General features: G+C 41.8%; 2 protein-coding genes across 5 annotated transcripts; one reads left to right on the plus strand and one right to left on the minus strand.

Moving 5' to 3' along the window:
- Positions 1 to 8,714: 8,714 nt before the first annotated feature.
- LOC106569205 (dual specificity phosphatase 26) lies at positions 8,715 to 11,666 on the minus strand. Of its 4 annotated transcripts, none has more exons than XM_014140328.2 (4): positions 11,543 to 11,666; positions 10,765 to 10,958; positions 10,378 to 10,589; positions 8,715 to 9,870 (listed from the first exon to the last, which is right to left on the minus strand). In XM_014140328.2, the coding sequence occupies exons 2-4, from the start codon at positions 10,941 to 10,943 to the stop codon at positions 9,641 to 9,643; spliced, it is 621 nt and encodes a 206-aa protein (XP_013995803.1). In that variant the 5' UTR covers positions 10,944 to 10,958; positions 11,543 to 11,666; the 3' UTR covers positions 8,715 to 9,640. The 4 variants fall into 4 exon arrangements, with proteins under 4 accessions (XP_013995803.1, XP_013995830.1, XP_013995822.1 ...); XM_014140355.2 differs by having other exon boundaries at positions 10,765 to 10,955; positions 11,543 to 11,663; XM_014140347.2 differs by having other exon boundaries at positions 11,507 to 11,557.
- Positions 11,667 to 16,337: 4,671 nt separating this feature from the next.
- Positions 16,338 to 19,934, plus strand: LOC106569125 (CMRF35-like molecule 7). The gene is made up of 5 exons (XM_014140127.2): positions 16,338 to 16,525; positions 18,214 to 18,525; positions 18,890 to 19,009; positions 19,156 to 19,230; positions 19,308 to 19,934. Exons 1-5 carry the CDS (start codon positions 16,471 to 16,473, stop codon positions 19,322 to 19,324), a joined length of 579 nt encoding a protein of 192 aa, XP_013995602.1. The 5' UTR covers positions 16,338 to 16,470; the 3' UTR covers positions 19,325 to 19,934.
- Positions 19,935 to 20,591: the final 657 nt, after the last annotated feature.

The raw sequence follows: 20,591 nt of genomic DNA on the forward strand, positions 1-20,591 counted from the left end.
GTGATGTCAGCACAGTGATCACGTTTCATCCTGTGACGGGAAGTGTGATTTACAGAAGGAGACAATTAGACAAAGATCTGCCATGTCCTCTGTTTCCTCTGATTAGGATATAAAAAAGAATGACAGCAGCACAATATGGCTCAACTCGCCACATCTGGATGTCAGTGGGCAGGGTTGTGACCAGGGCCAGTCCTGGCCATTCTGCCATCCTAGGCCAGACAAAACAAATTGTTGGTGCATAGGGGGGTTCTTGGGGGTGGGGAATGGAATTCATTGTATTTTGTATTATTATTTATTTAATTATTATTTTTTATTTAATTTTTTATTGGGTTTGGGGAACTGTGGGGGATCTTGGAGGGTTTGGGTCCCCGTTTTTGGCCTTGTGGGAGATCTGTCGACGTGCCCTTGAGCAGGGCGTTGACCCTGGATGCTTCTGTGTGTCGCTCTGGATGGGAGTCTGTTGGATGACTGGTGTGGTGTAGTTGTTGAGCGTCTTCACTGCAAGTATATTGTATGTTTTGGATATTCAATACAAATAAAATATTTATAAAAATATAAAAAAATGTTGAAATTGTTGGGTTTATATTTGTGTTCAGTGAAGATAGCTAGATAGGAGGGATATGTTTACCTGATGAAGTAGCAGCAGAAGATGAGGCTCAGCACGAAGACGAAGACTCCGGTCCCGAAGATGACCATATAAATGTTGAGAGGAAGGTTCTGGAATGCTACGGTAGACATGACTCCTGACCTCTAGCCTCCGACCTGCTGTGACCTCTGATCCTTCACCTCTGACGGTTAACCAGACACACACATACACCCTGGAGGGAGACACCTTTTGTTTTTAATGTTCATCACAAATAAAGAAAAGCACATACAGTAACCATAACACAAAACCACACACACACACACACACACACACACACACAGAAACAGTATCTAACCCAGGCTGTCTCTGTTGGTGGGTGAGGGTTCAGGCAACAAGCCCTGGTAAAAGCAGGAAGTGATGCAGTCTGGCTGTTGTGCAGCTGCCAGGATGTAGACTCTGAAGGTATAAGCATGCCCCTAGACACTGATGAAAGGTCAGTTAGTATCTAATGGAAGGTTAGTAAGGATTGGGGGAGGAACAATGATCATAGATCTCTGACTGTTGTCTATGTATGGGCTTACTGATGCCCTAGTCCTCTGTAAGACTGGACAGCACGAAACACGAAACAGACAAAACAAATTGCCACCCCTACAAGAATAGTCCCAGTAATCAAAATTACATTGAAAAGACGTCTAAAATACTTATTTTCCCAGACGTTGAAGTTCGGTTCCATTTGGGTTCTGAATGAAAGGTGAAAATAAGTATTTTCCAGATGTTGAAAATACGTATTTTCCGGAAGTTGAAATCAGGTTCATTTTGAGTTCTGAATTAGAGTTGAAAAGACATCATTTATAGACATCATTTTATCTATGTTTGGGGCAAATCAAGGCTGGTCTCGACCGGACAAAATCTGAACTAATCATAGACGTCTGCACCAAAAAAAGACATCCAGTCTGGACAGGATCAAAAAAAGACATCCAGTCTGGACAGGACCAAAAAAAGATGTCCAGTCTGAACAGGACCAAAAAAAGACATCCAGTCTGGACAGGACCAAAAAAAGACATCCAGTCTGGACAGGACCAAAAAAAGACATCCAGTCTGGACAGGACCAAAAAAAGATGTCCAGTCTGGACAGGACCAAAAAAAGACATCCAGTCTGGACAGGACCAAAAAAAGATGTCCAGTCTGGACAGGACCAAAAAAAAGACATCCAGTCTGGACAGGACCAAAAAAAGACATCCAAAAGGCGTCAGTCCGTTCTTACTGAAGTATAGCCTACAGTGTCACCTGAAATTACATTTTAGGAATGGCCATCTATATCAAATCAAAGTTTATTTGTCACGTGCGCTGAATACAACAGGTGTAGGTAGACCTTACAGTGAAATGCTTATTTACAGGCTCTAACCAATAGTGCAAAAAAGGTGTTAGGTGAACAATGGGTAAGTAAAGAAATAAACAACAGTAAAAAGACAGGCTATATACAGTAGCGAGGCTATAAAAGTAGCGAGGCTACATACAGACACTGGTTAGTCAGGCTGATTGAGGTAGTATGTACATGTAGATATGGTTAAAGTGACTATGCATATATGATGAACAGAGAGTAGCAGTAGTGTAAAAGAGGGGTTGGCCTACCGTTTGTAAAACACCAAAAAAGACAGCGGGTCCGAACAGGACCAAAAAAAGACGTTGGTGTCAGTCCGTGCTTACTGGGGTGTAGCCTACCATGTCAGCTAGGAATGGAATTTTATGAATGCCCATCCATGTGGTAGGCCCACTGTTTTTTAAAACAGGCCGTTGCATTGGCTTTATTAGTCCTGATTCCTGTGACTAATTAATATGGCAATTTAAGCTCTGAATATCAGCTACCCGACTTTATCAGGAGGAGATATCCTGAGCCTATTTGCAATGTGTTTACACAGTGGGAAATGCAGAAGTATTTTCTTTTTAGCTATGATCAGCTGGTAAAAAATGTATGGATATGAACTTAAAACAGCTGATCATGAACATTTAGCCCACTGGATGAAACTCCTGGACAGCAGTTGTGAGTAGCCTGACCGTCCATTCCATATTGTCCATTTGACTTTGACCTGTCCTGTTTTTAGAATATGTTGTTTGTTAACATGTCAGCACATTTTGTTATGGGTATGCTTGTAATCGTAAAAGACTGGGGAGTTTTTCAGGATAAAAAATAAACAGAATGGAGCTAAGTACAGGCTAAATCCTAGAGGAAAACCTGGCTCAATCTGCTTTTCACCAGACACTGGGAGATTAATTCACCATTATGCAAGACAATACCCTAAAACACACATCTACACTGGAGTTGCTAACCAAGAAGACAGTGAATGTTCCTGAGCGGCCGAGTTACAGTTTTGATTGAAATCTACTTGAAAATCTATAGCAAGACCTGTTGTCTTGCAATGATCAACAACCAATTTGACAGAGCTTGAATAATTTTGAAAAGAATAATGGGCAAATGTTGCACAATCCAGATGTGGAAAGCTCTTAGAGACTCGCCCAGAAAGACTCACAGCACCTTTGGCAGTGATTATAACCTCGAGTCTTCTTGGGTATGACGCTCAAGCTTGGCACACCTGTATTTGGGGAGTTTCTCCCATTCTTCTCTGCAGATCCTATCAAGCTCTGTCAGGTTGGATGAGGACTATTGCTGCACAGCTATTTTCAGGTCTCTCCAGAGATGTTCAATCGTGTTCATGTCTGGGCTCTGGCAGGGCCACTCAAGGACATTCAGATACTTGTCCCAAAGCCACACCTGCGCTGTCTTGGCTGTGTGCTTAGGGTTGTTGTTATATTAGAAGGTGAACCTTCGCCCCAGTCTGAGGTCCTGAGCGCTCTGGAGCAGGTTTTCATCAACAATTTCTCTGTACTTTGCTCCGTTCATCTTTCCTGCGATCCTGACTAGTCTCCCAGTCCCTGATGCTGAAAAACCTCCCTACAGCATGATGCTGCCACCACCATGCTTCACCGTAGGAATGGTGCCAGGTTTCCTCCTTACGTGACGCTTGGCATTCAGGCGAAAGATCAATCTTGGTTTCATCAGACCAGAGAATCTTGTTTCTCATGGTCTGAGAGTCCTTTAGGTGCAGGCTATCATGTGCTTTTTACTGAGGAGTGGCTTCATCTGGCCACTCTACCATAAAGGCCTGATTGGTGGAGTGCTGCAGAGATGGTTTTCCTTCTGGAATGTTCTCCCATCTCCACAGAGGAACTCTGGAGCTCTGTCAGAGTGACCGTCGGGTTCTTGGTCACCTCCCTGACCAGGGCCTTTCTCCCCCGATTGCTCAGTTTGGCCGGGTGGCCAGCTCTAGGAAGCGTTTTGGTGGTTCCAAATTTCTTCCATTTAAGAATGATGGAGGCCACTATGTTTTTGGGGACTTTCCATGCTGCAGAAATGTTTTGGTACCCTTCCCCAGATCTGTGCCTCGACACAATACTTTCTCGGAGCTCTACGGACAATTCCTTCCACCTTATGCCAAAGGTGCTAAAACAAAGTACTAAGGGGTCTGAATACTTATGTTAATGTGATATTTCCATTTTTATATTTTTATAAATTAGCAAACATTTAAAAAAATAACCGTTTGCTTTGTCATTATGGGGTATTGTGTGTAGATTGATGAGGGGAAAAAAACTATTTAATCACTTTTAGAATAAGGCTGTAACGTAACAAAATGTGGAAAAAGTCAAGGGGTCTGAATACTTTCCGAATGCACTGTATCTATGACAGTAGACATGGCCACACAAAATGACAGACGGCTGAGAGAAGTACATAATTGAACAATACAGAAATATTTAAAAAACTGTAGGTGATAATAAACTATACTTTAAACTGTTACACAGATTAAACTGTCAGGTTATTGAACTGTTACACAGGTTAAACTGTCAGGTTATTGAACTGTTACACAGGTTAAACTGTCAGGTATTAAACTGTCAGGTTATTGAACTGTTACACAGGTTAAACTGTCAGGTTATTGAACTGTTACACAGGTTAAACTGTCAGGTTATTGAACTGTTACACAGGTTAAACTGTCAGGTTATTGAACTGTTACACAGGTTAAAGTGTCAGGTTATTGAACTGTTACACAGGTTAAACTGTCAGCTATTAAACTGTCAGGTTATTGAACTGTTACACAGGTTAAACTGTCAGGTTATTGAACTATTACACAGGTTAAACTGTCAGGTTATTGAACTGTTACACAGGTTAAACTGTCAGGGTATTGAACTGTTACACAGGTTAAACTGTCAGGTTATTGAACTGTTACACAGGTTAAACTGTCAGGTTATTGAACTGTTACACAGGTTAAACTGTCAGTTATTAAACTGTCAGGTTATTGAACTATTACACAGGTTAAACTGTCAGGTTATTGAACTATTACACAGGTTAAACTGTCAGGTTATTGAACTACACTTAAAGCGACAACCTCTCTGCTCATTTTGTTCTTTATATACAATTTCACAGACCGGTGACACAGAAATAACAAACTAAAAAAAAATATTCAAGAATTCCTATAGAAAGGGTCTCTATACGAAATGGAAAGGTAGAAGAGTAGAGTAGAAACAGACACACATACAGGATCAATAACCTCACCGAACCCTACAGATACACATTACATAGGGACAGAATGACAAGATCACAGCTAACGATCCCAGTTACATTACAGAGGCCTGTAAACAAACCTCTGCACACAAGGGGCGGACTGGGACCAGAATCGGCCCATTTTTGTCCTCAAGGCCCCCATTAACAGCCAAATAATGATAATTCTGTGTGTGCAAAACCCCAAATGTTCTGCTGTACACAAAAGACATACGAGTCAACAGATCACTTCAACACTTCACTGACTGAGCACGATCACATCCACAAGTCCAACTCTTACATACTGTACATCTATCTACAGTTTGCTACATTAGCTAACTTCTCACACCTAATAATGTAGGACACCTGTAGTAATAACATAGTAATACTATAGTGTAGTAAACCTGTAGTAATAACATAGTAAAACTATAGTAATACTATAGTACACCTGAAGTAATAACTAGGGTTGCAATGGGTCGGAAACTTTCCAGAATTCTTCCATGGGAAGTTAAGGAATTTGGGGAATTTTGCTTAAATTCATCAAAAAAGTTAGCTTAAAACAGTGAACCTTTTTTTGTGGGATACACATAAGGCAATTCTAGGTCTCATGGCATATTTTGGTTAAACTATCCGCAATTCAATGAAATTGCAACCCTCTGCATGCACAGTGCATTCTTCCATCACATGTACAGCTGATTCTCAAGATCTTGCACACTAATGAGATGCTATTCAGCCTACACTACTAGACTGTCAGAGCCAAGGACTACATGCTTTATGGTAAGTTTTGATTACAATACTGGGTAGGGTGAATATATTTTATATGACATACATGATTTTTTGTTAACTAGTAAATAGTAGCCTACAGCAAAGTGTGATTAAATCATTTCTAACTTGTTAACAATTTCTGCTAGTTAGTTTTTGCTACCATGTGGGTTTTAGCTTGCTTGAGGTTTGTTAATTCACCTGTTTCCATACATGTTTCATGTTAAAACATTTATCTTACAAAGGAGTTGTTTAAACTAACTGCTTAACTATTTATCTGTACATGGAATTAATTTTTTTCTAATATTAACAGGAAAATGACACAGGCACTATCTGATGTGTGGAGACATTTCACTGCAGCTAATGTAGAAGGAAAAGCTGTGTACATTTGCAAATACTGTGCCAAATCATATGTGAAGAATGCAACAAAGATGCAGAATCATCTGGCCAAGTGCATAAAGTTCCCTCAGCGCTCACAACAAGCAACCTCTGACAAAAGTACCTCTACTTCTATTCAAGGTGAAAATGATGAATCGGACACCTTATCGATAGCAACAGCTCATGGTCCTCCTGGAATCAGAAGTTTTTTTGGACTCAATGGAGAAACGTAGTCAGTGAAATGCTGATGAATGTCTTGCTCAAGCTGAGTATGCAACTGGTTCACTTCTGATGCTCACAGGCAATGTGCATTGGAAGAGATTTCTGAATGTTCTTCGCCCAGCATACACCCTTCCAACCAGACATGCTTTATCTACTAATTTGCTGGATGCAGAGTTCAACAAAGTTCAAGTGAAGGTCAAGCTAATCATAGAGAAAGCAGACTGTATTGCAATCATCTCTGATGGGTGGTCGAATGTTCGTGGGCAAGGAATAATTAACTACATCATCTCCACCCCTCAACCAGTATTCTACAAGAGCACAGACACAAAGGACAACAGACACACCGGTCTCTACATTGCAGATGAGCTGAAGGTAGTCATCAATGACCTTGGACCACAGAAGGTATTTGCACTGGTGACAGACAATGCTGTGAACATGAAGGCTGCTTGGTCTAAAGTAGAGGAGTCCTACCCTCACATCACACCCATTGGCTGTGCTGCTCATGTATTGAATCTGCTCCTCAAGGTCGCCATGGCACTGAAAACAATGGATACACTCTAGAGAGCCAAGAAAATGGTTAGGTATGTGAAGGGTCGTCAAGTTATAGCAGAAATCTACCTCACCAAGCAAAGTGAGAAGAATAAGAGCACCACATTGAAGCTGCCCAGCAACACCCGTTGGGGTGGTGTTGTCATTATGTTTGACAGTCTCCTGGAAGGGAAGGAGTCTTTCCAAGAAATGGCCATACCACAGTCTGCCGATATGGACAGCCCCATCAGGAGGATCCTCCTGGATGATGTATTTTGGGAGAGAGTGGTAAGCAGCCTGAAACTCCTGAAACCTATAGCAGTAGCTATTGCACGGATTGAGGGAGACAATGCCATCCTGTCTGATGTTCAGACTCTGCTTCGAGATGTAAGAGAAGAAATCCGTACTGCCTGCCCACTTCACTGCTCCAAGCAGAGGAAACTGCAGTTGTGAAATACATCAAAAAGTGTGAAGACCTCTGCCTGAAGCCCATAGACGCCGCAGCGTACACGTTGGACTCCAAGTATGCTGACAAGGGCATCCTGTCTGGTGCAGAGTTCAACAAGGCCTTTGGTGTCATCACTACCATGTCTCGCCACCTTGGCCTGGATGAGGGCAAGGTTCTTGGCAGTCTGGCGAAGTACACTTCCAAGCAAGGGCTTTGGGATGGAGATGCAATATGGCAGTCGTGCCAACATATCTCATCAGCCACCTGGTGGAAGGGACTTTGTGGATCTGAGGCTCTTTCCCCTGTTGCCTCCATCATCCCCCAAATCCCACCAACATCAGCCGTCTCAGAGTGCAACTGGTCCTTATTTGGAAACACACACACCAAAGCACGCAACAGGCTGACCAATACAAGGGTAAAAAAATTGGTGGCTATCCGGGCAACTTTGAGGCTTTTTGAGCCAAACATTGAGCCATCCTGAACAAGGTTGGAAAGTGACAGTGAAGATGAGGCCTCAGAGTCTGATGTTCAAGAGGTGGACATTGAGGAGGTCCAGGGAGAAGACATGGAAGCCTGAGAGGAAGACAACCAAAGCTTTAGTTTCTAGACTATCATTTTCCAGAGGTATGTTGAAAACGTTTTTGGGAGATGTGATGGATCATTGGGGATCATTCAATATTCCCTTTTTTTTGTTGTTCCGTGAAATCATCCCATGTGAAGAGTCAACTCATTTAATTCAAGTTCAATTCATAACTAAATTGTTTTCTTTTTCATTTCTATTGGAAGGATTTAATAATTTCCAATTATGTCTACTTATGATAAGGTAAAAGGTTTATGTTTCTGTTTCCATATGATATGGTAAATATATCCAATGCAAAAAACATCTACATTTAAATGGTATTAATATTAATTTGCATATATTTCCATTAATTCCCATATATTCCCATATATTCCTGTTAAATCCCACGGAAAGTTTCCACCTCTGAATATTCCCCAAAATGTGCAACCCTAGTAATAACATAGTAATACTATAGTACTCCTGTAGTAATAACACAGTAATACCATAGTAATACTGTAGGTGCAACTCTAACATCCTGGCACTGTTTAGAGATCAAATGAAATGGTATGTGGAGACCAGACATAAAGTATGTGTCACACACATAGAGGCTACTTGAGGTATTCATAATCAACAAACAGGAATATTTTCAGTTGGAGTAAATGTCAGCATTAGATAATCAATCATTCTGAGACAATTCATCCCGAAGCAGGGAACAGAGCTTGGGAACAGACATATATAGGGAAGGTAATGACACAAGTAATTGAGTCCACGTGAGTCCAATGATCGCTGATGCGCATGTCGGGGGGAAGGCAGGTGTGCGTACTGATGGTGGCTTGAGTGCGTAATGGATGGTGCTCAAAACAGGGAAACCTGTTTCAGTCTTCCAGAGATTTAAGACTGTGACGGAGGTTCACCTTCCAGCAGGACAATGATCCTAAGCATACTGCTAAAGCAACACTCGAGTGGTTTAAGGGGAAACATTTAAATGTCTTGGAATGGCCATTTGGGGATGATATGATTGTACATGTCATCAAAATGTCTCCATGTCTCTACTGCACTGTATAGGCTGAAGTTACTTCTATATAAGGCATGATTTATATTCAATTGATACTTAATTCTACCATATAGTTAGTACTGTATAACTGACCACAATACCTAGGACTGTTAGTCAAGACCCAGGGTTAGAAACTAACTGCAATTTAGAATTTTTTTTGCAGGCGCTTTTATCCATAGATAAAAAGGGAAACAGACAACTATTGTCACACGACCACACAGCAGGAAAAACATTCCGCATGACGTTTGAATTACATCCATTTCTGGTTGTAAACTGTTTTTCTGGTTGTGAAGATGTCATAAAACCAGATTCCGACCAATTGGTCTCTGTTTCAACCAGGTAAAGACGCCTTTTTCATGACGAGATCAAGACATGGGAAAGACAATGACACACCCGTTGCTGATGTATTTTTCTGGTTTAAAAAATTGTTTACCCTGGTTAACCAAGGTTTTGTAGATGGGTTAGCATTGTTACAACTCTAAAGTAGTGTCTTTAGCGGTGTTAGCCTGTTAGCTCTAAAGAGAGGTTGGAGAGGTTGGGGAGTGTAGAGCCTTGCGACTGTCCCGGAGGATGCCGTCCAGGCCGTTGAGCTGGCGTAGGAAGCCCCGGTTGGGGATTACGCCACGGTGGTCCTTCACTGCCTTGATGGCCTCCACCAGGGTCAGGTTCTGACGGATCATCAGGTAGGCCAGGACCAGCGTGGCCGAACGACTCACACCCACCGCACAGTGCACCAGCACCTTACCTAGAGGGGAGGGAGGGAGGGAGGGAGGGAGGGAGGGAGGGAGGGAGGGAGGGAGGGAGGGAGGGAGGGAGGGAGGGAGGGAGGGAAGGGGGATGGGTAAGGAGAGAGAAGAAGGGTAGGAGGGAGAGAGAAAGAGGGAAGGAAGAAGGGAGAGAGAGGGAGGGACAGAAAGAGAAAGAAGAGAGAGAGAGAAGGAGAGAGAGAGAGATGAGGACGTGTTGACCTCCAGGGTAATAGTACACACACAGGAACATCTGAACAGATTAACAGGTGTGGGATGAACGTTTGTAGATGGTGTGCACCTTAGTACCTGTTAAGGTGTATGTGTGTGCAGATGTGAAGGTGTGTATGTGTGCGTGTTTTTGTGTGTGTCTGCGTGAACTACTGCATGCGAGGGGGGCCATGCTTGAATTGTTGCAGGTGAATAGATTGTTCTGACTCAAGCCTCGGTTTTGCTGAGTGTGTTGAGTGTGTGTGTGAGAAAGAGAGGAAGACAAATTGACTCACCACCGCTGCTGAGGGCTCTGTGTATGAACTCTGCAGCGGGGTAGAAGTTGACACTCATGTCGAAGGAGGGTGTGTCGTGGGCCTCGATGCCCTGGTAGGTGATGTCCATGCCAGCGTAATACTCCGCCCCGCCGCGCCACTTACTCTGGGCACAGTTCAGGATGTGGGTGATGCCAAGCCGTGCCAGCTCACGCCGGTCTGATGCAATGTCTCTGCAGTACAGTTGGGTTGGGGAGGGCAATCAGTAAATTGATCAATTAATCAAGCAAACAATCACACAATTAGCTGAAATTCAGATACAGGCCTATCTCTTATGTCTAACAAAATGTTTGTATATCATGTTAGACTTAGGAAAAAGCCCAATGTTTTGCAGCCTAGGTTACTCACTGGTCTCCAATGTAGAGCCTGGGCCAGACCTCGTCGGCATGGTTACACGCTGTTTTCCCGGTGTAGAGGAGCCGTTCCAGCTCAGACACTGTTAGTACCGGGGACCCGCGCTCCGAATCTTTCCTGTTGGGAGATCTCGAGCTGCTCCGGGACCGGGAGAACCGGGACATGAACGCCATCTGGAGCGTGTGCTTCTGGTAGAAAAATAATACATTTTTGTTGGTTGCGTTCCAGACCGTCAATATCACAGCAGCATGCGCATATGATAAGATTGGTTTATCAGCTCTGTTAATGGTTCCTAAGACGTTAAATGCTTCTCAAGCCCTTATGAGATCTGTTTATCTGCACAACGTTACTTTGTTAACAATATTTAATACTCGATATGTAATTGCCAAAAACGTAGCCCACTCACGTAGCCTATGAGTGAATATATTTCGTTAATCAGAAAACATATTTTTTGTTGTTGCGTGCATATGCTGGTGAAATTGCCATCAGATAACAAACACACAATTGTCTTGCTGAGCATAAACATAGCTATATGAACATAGAGAAAATATCCACATTTTAACGGTGGGCGACAATTCTCTCTGCAATAATACGAGAGCGAATAATCCACATTAAAGCGCATCTATTTCTCTGATTCGCTTGAATTTCTTTCTGTTTATTCTCGAGTTTATGCTTGATGCTACATTAATTAGAGTTATCTACACAATGCCTTACATCTTCTAACAACAGTACACACCGGAGGAAAAGAAATCCCACAATAAGAATCATTCACCTTCTTCCTTCTCGTTTCACTTTCTATCTCTCGAGCGTCACCCCTCCTCTCCTCTCCTCACGCGACTACAGGGCGCCCATACTATCCGCCATGTTCCTCGCCTATTGAACACGATACAGCAACAGTAGGATGTAAAATGATGTAAAAATCATCACTAAACCCGGACCATATTTGACCATTAACAGGTTCACAGCAACACATTACTTACCAGGCAAATTTAAGATAACACACATTTTTCCTCAATAATGTAGCATACCTATGTTATTACTTTATTATGTTTACGAAACATTGTTTTGATAGCAACTAATTCGATTATTAGATTATATTACAGAAAGGAGCTTTTCACTAATGATACTGACCAATAAAACATTTAGTATAATAATATTCAATAAAGGCTGCTATAGATGATGAAGGGTACAATAGTTTAGACCAAAACACAACTACATGGTAGGTAGCCTAGCGGTTAAGAGGTTAGGCCAGTAACTGAAAGGTTGCTAATTCGAATCCCGAGCTAACTAGGTGAATAATCTGTCGATGTGCCCTTGAGCAAGGCACTTAACCCTAATTGCTCCTGTAAGTCACTTGTCCACTAAATGGACAAGTGACTTACAATGATGCCCTTTAACAGTCAGATGAACTTGTGGATACCATTTCTATGTCTGTGTCCAGTACGAAGGAAGTTAGAGGTACACGATATCACCAAAAGTATGTGGACACCCCTTCAAAGTGGTGGATTCGGCTATTTCAGACACACCTGTTGCTGACAGCTGTATAAATTCGAGCACACCGCCATGCAATCTCCATAGACAAACATTGGCAGTAGAATGGCCTTACTGAAGAGCTCAGTGACTTTCAACATGGCACTGTCATAGGATGCAACCTTTCCAACAAGTCAGTTTGTGTCAAATTTTCTGCCCTGCTAGAAGTGCCCCGGTCAACTGTAAGTGCTGTTATTGTGAAGTAGAAATATCTAGGAGCAAAGTGGTAGGCCTCAGAAGCTCACAGAATGGGACCGCAGAGTGCTGAAGCACGTAGAGCGGTTCCAATCGTAGTCCCAAACTTCTTCTGGTAGCAAGGTCAGCATAAGAGCTGTTCGTTGGGACCTTAATGAAATGGGTTTCCATGGCCAAGCAGCCGCACACAAGCCTAAGATCACCATGTGCAATGCCAAGCATTGGCTGGAGTGATGTAAAGCTCGCCACCATTGGACTCTGGAGCAGTGGAAACGTGTTCTCTGGAGTGATGGATCACGCTTCACCATCTGGCAGTCCGATGGACGAATCGCGCTTTGGCGGATACCAGGAGAACGCTACCTGCCCCATGGTTCGGGCTTGGCCCCTTAGTTCCAGTGAAGGGAAATCTATTGTATTTAAAAAATTTAAAAAATCCCCCCTTTTTCATGATATCCAATTGGTAGATGCAGTCTTGTTCCATTGCTGCAACTCCCGTATGGACTCAGGAGAGGTGAAGGTTGAGAGCCATGCGTCCTCTGAAACACGACCCTGCCAAGCCGCACTGCTTCTTGACACAATGCTCGCTTAACCCGGATGCCAGCCGTACCAATGTGTCAGAGGAAACACCGTACAACTGGCGACCGTGTCAAAGTGCATGCTAGAGCGCAATGAGACAAGGACATCCCAGACAACCAAACCCTTCCCTAACCCAGACGACGCTGGGCCAATTGTGCACCGCCTCATGGGTATCCCGATCGACTGCGACACAGCCCGGGATCAAACCCAGGTCTGTAGTGACACCGCAAGCACTGCGATGCAGGACACAATAGTGCAGTGCCTTAGACAGCTGTGCCACTCGGGAGGCCCAGTGAAGGGAAATCTTAAAGCTATAGCATACAATGACATTCTAGACGATTCTGTGCTTCCAACTTTGTAGCAACAGTTTGGGAAGGTCCTTTCCTGTTTCAGCATGACAATGCCCCCGTGCACAAAGTGAGGTCCATATAGAAATGGTTTGTCGAGATCAGTGTGGAAGAACTTGACTGGCCTGGACAGAGCCCTGACCTGAACCCCATCGAACAACTTTGGGATGAATTGGAACGCCGACTGTGAGCCGGGCCTAATCGCCCAACATCAGTGCCCGACCTCAGTAATGCTCTTGTGTCTGAATGGAAGCAAGTCACTACAGCAATGTTCCAACATCTAGTGGAAAGCCTTCCCAGAAAAGTGGAGGCTGTCATAGCAGTAAAGGGGGGACCAACTTCATATTAATGGCCATGATTTCGGAATGAGATGTTCAACGAGTAGGTTTCCACATACTTTTGGCCATGTAGTGTAGTTTCACGAGCCAATGCGAACTAGCGTTAGTGCAATGGCTGGAAGTCAGTCATGGCGCTAACACTAGTTAGCAACTTCCTTCAAACTGCACGCAGAGACCTAAAAATGGTATCCATGACTTCATCTGACTCTGGGAAGTAGAAATCCCAAAGTATCCCTGTAAGGACCAGGACAGCCACCATGTAAAGCATATTTGAAGAAGAATCGCAGGTTTTTCAATGATGGTTTTATCAGAGTTATATAACTTAGTGTGTGTGAGTTGAACACAATTACATTCAGTTGTGGATTTGTTGATATCTAGATTGCATTGCAGGATGAAAATATGCCTATTTATTGAAGCTCCATAAAAGAACCGTGGTGTGTTTCACCATCTTGTGTTTAGATAAAGTACTGCATGTACACAGACTATTCACTGCAAAGTAGTTGCAGTGGTGGAAAAAGTACCCAATTGTCATACTTTAGTAAAAGTAAAGATACCTTAATAATCAAAAGTGACTCAAGTAAAAGTGAAAGTCACCCAGTAAAATACTACTTGAGTAAAAGTCTAAAAGTATTTGGTTTTAAATATACTTAAATATCAAAAGTAAATGTAATTGATAAAATATACTTAAGTATCAAACGTAAAAGTATAAATCATTTCAAATTCCTTACATTAAGCAAAGCAGAAGGCACCATTGTCTTGTTTTAGTTTTAGTCTAGTTTTTTTTTGTATCTGTACTTTACTATGTATTTCTTTTACAACTTTTACTTCACAACATTCCTAAAGAAAATAATGTACTTTTTCTCCATACATTTTCTCTCAAATTTAAAAGTACTCGTTACATTTTGAATGCTTATCAGGACAGGAAAATTGTCAAATTCACACACTTATCAAGAGAACATCCCTGGTCATCTACTGCCTCTGATCTGGAGGACTCACTAAACACAAATGCATTGTTTGTAAATTATGTCTGAGTGTTGGAGTGTGCATCTGGCTATCAGTAAATTAAAATAACAAGAACATTGTGCTGTCTAGTTTGCTTAATATAAGGAATTTGAATTGATTTATACTTTTACTTTTATATTTTATACTTTTATATATATTTTAGCAATTACATTTACTTTTGATAGTCAAGTATATTTAAAACCAAATACTTTTAGACTTTTACTCAAGTAGTATTTTACTGGGTGACTTTCACTTTAACTTGAGTCATTTTCTATTAACGCATCTTTACTTTTACTCAAGTATGACAATTGGGTACTTTTTCCACCACTGCCCATAGATATAGACATGGTGTGCACAGGGGTGGGGGGTGGGGGGGGGGGGGTCCCAATGCTGGAAGGGGTGCCTGAGTGAAAAAGTTGGGGGCCCCTGAGTTAGGGATAACGATGGATAACGGATAACGATGACATGCACAATGCCCCTATTCAGAGCAGGCCTGCTCTCCAGTACCACAGAACAAGCCTTGGAGAGAAGGTAACCGGAGAGGATCTGACTTGTTATGTTATACCTAGAAGATATACCATTTAGGTAACCAGAGAGGATCTGACTTGTTATGTTATACCTAGAAGATATAGCATTTAGGTAACCAGAGAGGATCTGACTTGTTATGTTATACCTAGAAGATATAGCATTTAGGTAACCAGAGAGGATCTGACTTGTTATGTTATACCTAGAAGATATAGCATTTAGGTAACCAGAGAGGATCTGACTTGTTATGTTATACCTAGAAGATATAGCATTTAGGTAACCAGAGAGGATCTGACTTGTTATGTTATACCTAGAAGATATACCATTTAGGTAACCGGAGAGGATCTGACTTGTTATGTTATACCTAGAAGATATACCATTTAGGTAACCGGAGAGGATCTGACTTGTTATGTTATACCTAGAAGATATACCATTTAGGTAACCAGAGAGGATCTGACTTGCTATGTTATATACCATTTATTATCACAAGTTCTGTCTTCAAAAAATCAGGGACTGATTGCTGAAGAAAATATTATTGACATAACTATCCATGAAAGTGGTAAAGGCTACTGTACTTCAACACATTTAGCTTGTCACTTTAAAAACAAAAAAATCATCTATTCCTCAGCTCTTCCAGGACAGCCTCAACTTTGTCCTGTCAGACCTCAACATGCAGTTGTTGGATGGGGCTCACAACAGCCTTCACGACCCCCACCTACGGTCCTTCTACAGCCTGCAGAACAGGCAGGAGAGACTGTTAAAGGCTGGCTGTAGAACCACTGATCAAAAGGTAGAACACACACACACACACACACACACTATGTTATTGTTGCTATCTTACCCATAGACATGTGCTGTGTAAAGGACTAGAACAGAAATGTCTGACGTTTTGAGGCGTCCTTTGTAGCTAGGTGCTCTGTTCCCGGAGTGTAAATGTATTGGATAAAGAAACAAATTAACTCTACGTAAATAAAGAATGAAATTGAGGTGACTGGACGCCTTGGGTTACAACTAGCCCAGATAAGATATTACTTCCTGCCACAGATGGGGGCAGGTGCGCACAAACAGAACCAGGAAGAGAGTTACGGACAGTGATGTTTAAGTAAAGTCATTGTCTTTGGTGCCTTGGTCCTTCACACACACATTTGTGCACAGGTACTATATAACACACAGACACAAGCTCACACATGGTTTCTCGTCTCTCCTTCTCCCTCCTCCTCCTCATCTTCTTCAGACTCTCAGGTAAGGGCACCATGTTTCTCTGAAGTGATTGTGCTCCATGAACTTAGGAACATGCTGACATTGAAGACAGGAGGAGCAGGTGGCTTCTGTTGGTTTCATACAAGGAAGTTGTATCTATATTTTGGATGTGAATATGTCTTGATCAAACCTGATTTATTTTTAAATACACTACTGGTCAAAAGTTTTAGAACACCTACTCATTCAAGAGTTTTTCTATATTTGTACTATTTTCTACATTGTAGAATAATAGTGAAGACATCAAAACTATGGAATCATATAGTAACCAAAAAATCACGTGGTAACCAAAAATATATATATTTTAAATTTGAGATTCTTCAAAGTAGCGACACTTTGCCTTGATGACAGCTTTGCACATTATTGGCATTCTCTCAACCAGCTTCATGAGATAGTCACCTGGAATGCATTTCAATTAACAGGTGTGCCTTCTTAAAATAACTTTGAAAGTTTCTTCAAGTGTAGTCGCAAAAATCATCAAGCGCTACGATCAAACTGGTTCTCATGAGGACCACCACAGGAATGGATGACCCAGAGTTACCTCTGCTGCAGAGGATTAGTTCATTAGAGTTACCAGCCTCAGAAATTGCAACCCAAATAAACGCTTCACAGAGTTCAATTTACAGACGCATCTCAACATCAACTGTTCAGAGGAGACTGCGTGAATAAGGCCTTCATGGTCGAATTTCTGTAAAGAAACCACTACTAAAGGACACCAATAATAATAAGAGACTTGCTTGGGCCAAGAAACACGAGCAATGGACATTAGACCGGTGTAAATTTGTCCTTTGGTCTGGAGTCCAAATTTGAGATTTTTGGTTCCAACCGCTGTGTCTTTGTGAGTTGCGGTGTGGGTGAACGGATGATCTCCGCATGTGTATTTCCCACCGTAAAGCATGGAGGAGGAGGTGTTATGGTGTGGGGGTGCTTTGCTGGTGACACTGTCTGTGATTTATTTTGAATTCAAGGCACTACTGCATTCTGCAACAATACGCTATCCCATCTGGTTTGGACTTAGTGGGACTATAATTTGTTTTTCAATAGGATAATGACCCAACACACCTCCAGGCTGTGTAAGGGCTATTTGACCAAGAAGGAGAGTGATGGAGTGCTGCATCAGATGGCCTCCACAATCCCCTGACCTCAACCCAATTGAGATGGTTTGGGATGAGTCGGACTAAAGAGTGAAGGAAAAGCAGCCAAGAAGTGCTCAGCATATGTGGGAAGTCCTTCAAGACTGTTGGAAAAGCATTCCAGGTGAAGCTGGTTGAGAGAATGCCAAGAGTGTACAAAGCTGTCATCAAGGGAAAGGGTGGCTATTTCAATAATCTCAAATATAAAATATATTTTGATTTGTTTAACACTTTTTTGGTTATTACATGATTCCATGTGTGTTATTTCATAGCTTTGATGTCTTCACTATTATTCTACAATGTAAATAATATTAAAAATAAAGAAAAACCCTTGAATGAGTAGGTGTTCTAAAACTTTTGACCGGTAGTGTATATATACGGTATAGCCCTTGAAATGTTCACTTACAGTTACCATGGAAAAAGGTACATCATTCCTGCACTGACAAGAAAATGAACCCTAAAATCACAAGGCATCTTAAAATCTAAATGTGATATTTCTACTAATTCCAGTCTGAATGTTTTCTGTTTCTATGTCTACAGGAACGGACGGGATTAGGTTGATGTCTGTGTGGACAGGAGACTCCATCGCCATCCCATGTATCTATCATCAGGATTACATAAACCATGTCAAATACTGGTGTAAAGGGCATTCCTTGATTACATGCTCTTATGTGGTACGCACTGACCATCCCAATAGCAGTGGTAAGACCTCAATATCTGATGCCGTCAATCTGAGAACCTTCACTGTGACTATGAAAAGTCTAGAACAAAGTGATTCTGATATTTACTGGTGTGTAGTGGAGAAGAACGGACCAGATGAATGGCTAGAATTGTTCAAACTAGTCATTACAGGTAAGAAGATCCCTGCACTGCTTGTATCTGTGTTTAGTAAAGCACAATGAATAATACCCAGTAATATCCCATGGATAGTCCTGTTGATGAGTGCCACTGACATCATTAGACAATTACTGACATTATTGCTTCATTTTCTGATAACTAGGAACTAGCAAGCTGACCCAAGAAATGTAAATAAAATGCTGAATGGCATAAATATCAGTACTGTAGAAGATTGACAATTGAAATACAACTCTGTGTCAGTCTATTTTGACAATGAAACTTACACATCATGTAACTTAGTGGTCTGTTGAATTAAGAGTCTTGAATGGACGTTGTTTTTCTGCTCCTGAGTTGTTGTGTTGTGAACCTCTCTGTTCAGACAGTCCTATTGTTGACCAAGAGGAGACTGGTGTTGAGGGAGGTAGTGTTTTTACATCAATACCAACTATTCAAGAGATTTTTGCCGTACAAACCACAACACAGTTTACCACCACCATCAGTAAGTAATGCGCAATCTCTTTTCACACAATATTGTGAATCAGTAATGCGAAAACTTCCCGTTTTGATATAGGTTTTGCTTTATATTCACACTTTGATCCTAGTCTGTGGAGTACTGATACTAAGTTTTTTCTTAAACATTGACAGCAATGCCAATACCAACTACCCAAGAGCTCTCCTCTTCCTCCTCTCAGTCAACAACACACACCATGGAGCCCAGCGGTAGGCTTCACTATCCTATAGTTATTATGCAAAGATTTCATTCATTACTATCTCAAAGCAATGCTATTCTTCTACAGATGGGAACGAACATTAGTCTACCTGCCGAAAACTGTTAAAGCAGTGGTCTTCCTCCTGTGCACCATCATGGCTGCGGTGAAGTATAGGACAAACCGACTCCGAGGTCAAACTGAGGATGAGTAGAAACCTCTGAGGTGCCACTTGGAGTATCACTTCACACACCACTGTGGACACACTCTCACACTCACTTACTATGGAAAAGTTATTCAATGTGTTTAACAGACATTTCAAGTGTGTGTATATGAGTGATTCATGGTTAGCCTATGTGTACTTGTAAAATGGAACTCATGACGACCAAAGTGTTGTTGACAGATAGTTATTAAGTTGATTCATAGTTGATATTTGGTCATTTTGCATCATATGATGCACAATGCATCATACAGGGATGATTTCTGTATTTTGAAGTTATATATCTTGAGAACTTGATTGCTGACAAGCAAAACATTTTGGGACTATGTTAACAATGGACTAATGAAACAAATACCAAGAGATAGTTTTTGGGTGGAGTTTTCCTTTAACAAATCCTCTCCCTTGAATCAGAGCCTTGGAATACCATTCTGTCTATGTTCCCCAGCTTTATAAATGGAATATAAATGCTTTGCTAATAAACCATTTTAAAGACACTACTAATGATGTGAGCTCTGTGTTCTGTGGGTTTGAGTGGGAAATTCTGATTCATCAAAAGTAGTTTCCTGACTTGGAGTGAACAATAGAATGTACTGTATAGCTCAGTGGTAATTTATCATGACATCATGGAATGAGTTGACCTAAAACCAGCAGCCTTCCGGTAAAGCAGCTTCATGTTAGAGGACATTGTGGTTTTGAGCTATGTCTATGACCAGGGTTTGTTTCCTGTATGGATACAGACTATGTTTATTGTATCTATTACTATTTATTTAGTCTCAAGATCTGTGTATTTTTTTTAGGCAAAGGGAGTTCATATCTGGACTTTATCTAAATGTCTTAGAACCACATTAAGACTGGGTTGTGGTCTGGAGGACCAGGAAACATGAACCAGGTTTAGGTGTGGGTGTCTGTGGAAGTTTTGGTTTAGCACCCGTCACTCCATCTCTGCAGTGTGAGCTGGGGTTCTGTCTCTCTCTCTCCTTCATCTCTGCAGTGTGAGCTGGGGTTCTGTCTCTCTCTCCTTCATCTCTGCAGTGTGAGCTGGGGTTCTGTCTCTCTCTCTCCTTCATCTCTGCAGTGTGAGCTGGGGTTCTGTCTCTCACTCTCCTTCATGTCTGTAGTGTGAGCTGGGGTTCTGTCTCTCTCTCTCCTTCATG

This window comes from Salmo salar, chromosome ssa01 (genome assembly GCF_905237065.1).
Source record: "Salmo salar chromosome ssa01, Ssal_v3.1, whole genome shotgun sequence".
In the NCBI taxonomy this organism is placed as follows: domain Eukaryota; kingdom Metazoa; phylum Chordata; class Actinopteri; order Salmoniformes; family Salmonidae; genus Salmo; species Salmo salar.

Bases quoted from the DNA above. Each gene is read 5' to 3' on its own strand.
- LOC106569205 (XM_014140328.2), bottom strand. From the start codon at position 10,943: ATGGCGTTCATGTCCCGGTTCTCCCGGTCCCGGAGCAGCTCGAGATCT. The intron at 10,590-10,764 runs GTGAGTAACCTA...ACTGTACTGCAG, and splicing joins AGGCTCTACATTGGAGACCA to AGACATTGCATCAGACCGGC. The intron at 9,871-10,377 runs GTGAGTCAATTT...CCTCCCCTCTAG, and splicing joins CAGAGCCCTCAGCAGCGGTG to GTAAGGTGCTGGTGCACTGT.
- LOC106569125 (XM_014140127.2), top strand. From the start codon at position 16,471: ATGGTTTCTCGTCTCTCCTTCTCCCTCCTCCTCCTCATCTTCTTCAGA. The intron at 18,526-18,889 runs GTAAGAAGATCC...CTCTCTGTTCAG, and splicing joins GTTCAAACTAGTCATTACAG to ACAGTCCTATTGTTGACCAA. The intron at 19,010-19,155 runs GTAAGTAATGCG...AAACATTGACAG, and splicing joins ACAGTTTACCACCACCATCA to CAATGCCAATACCAACTACC.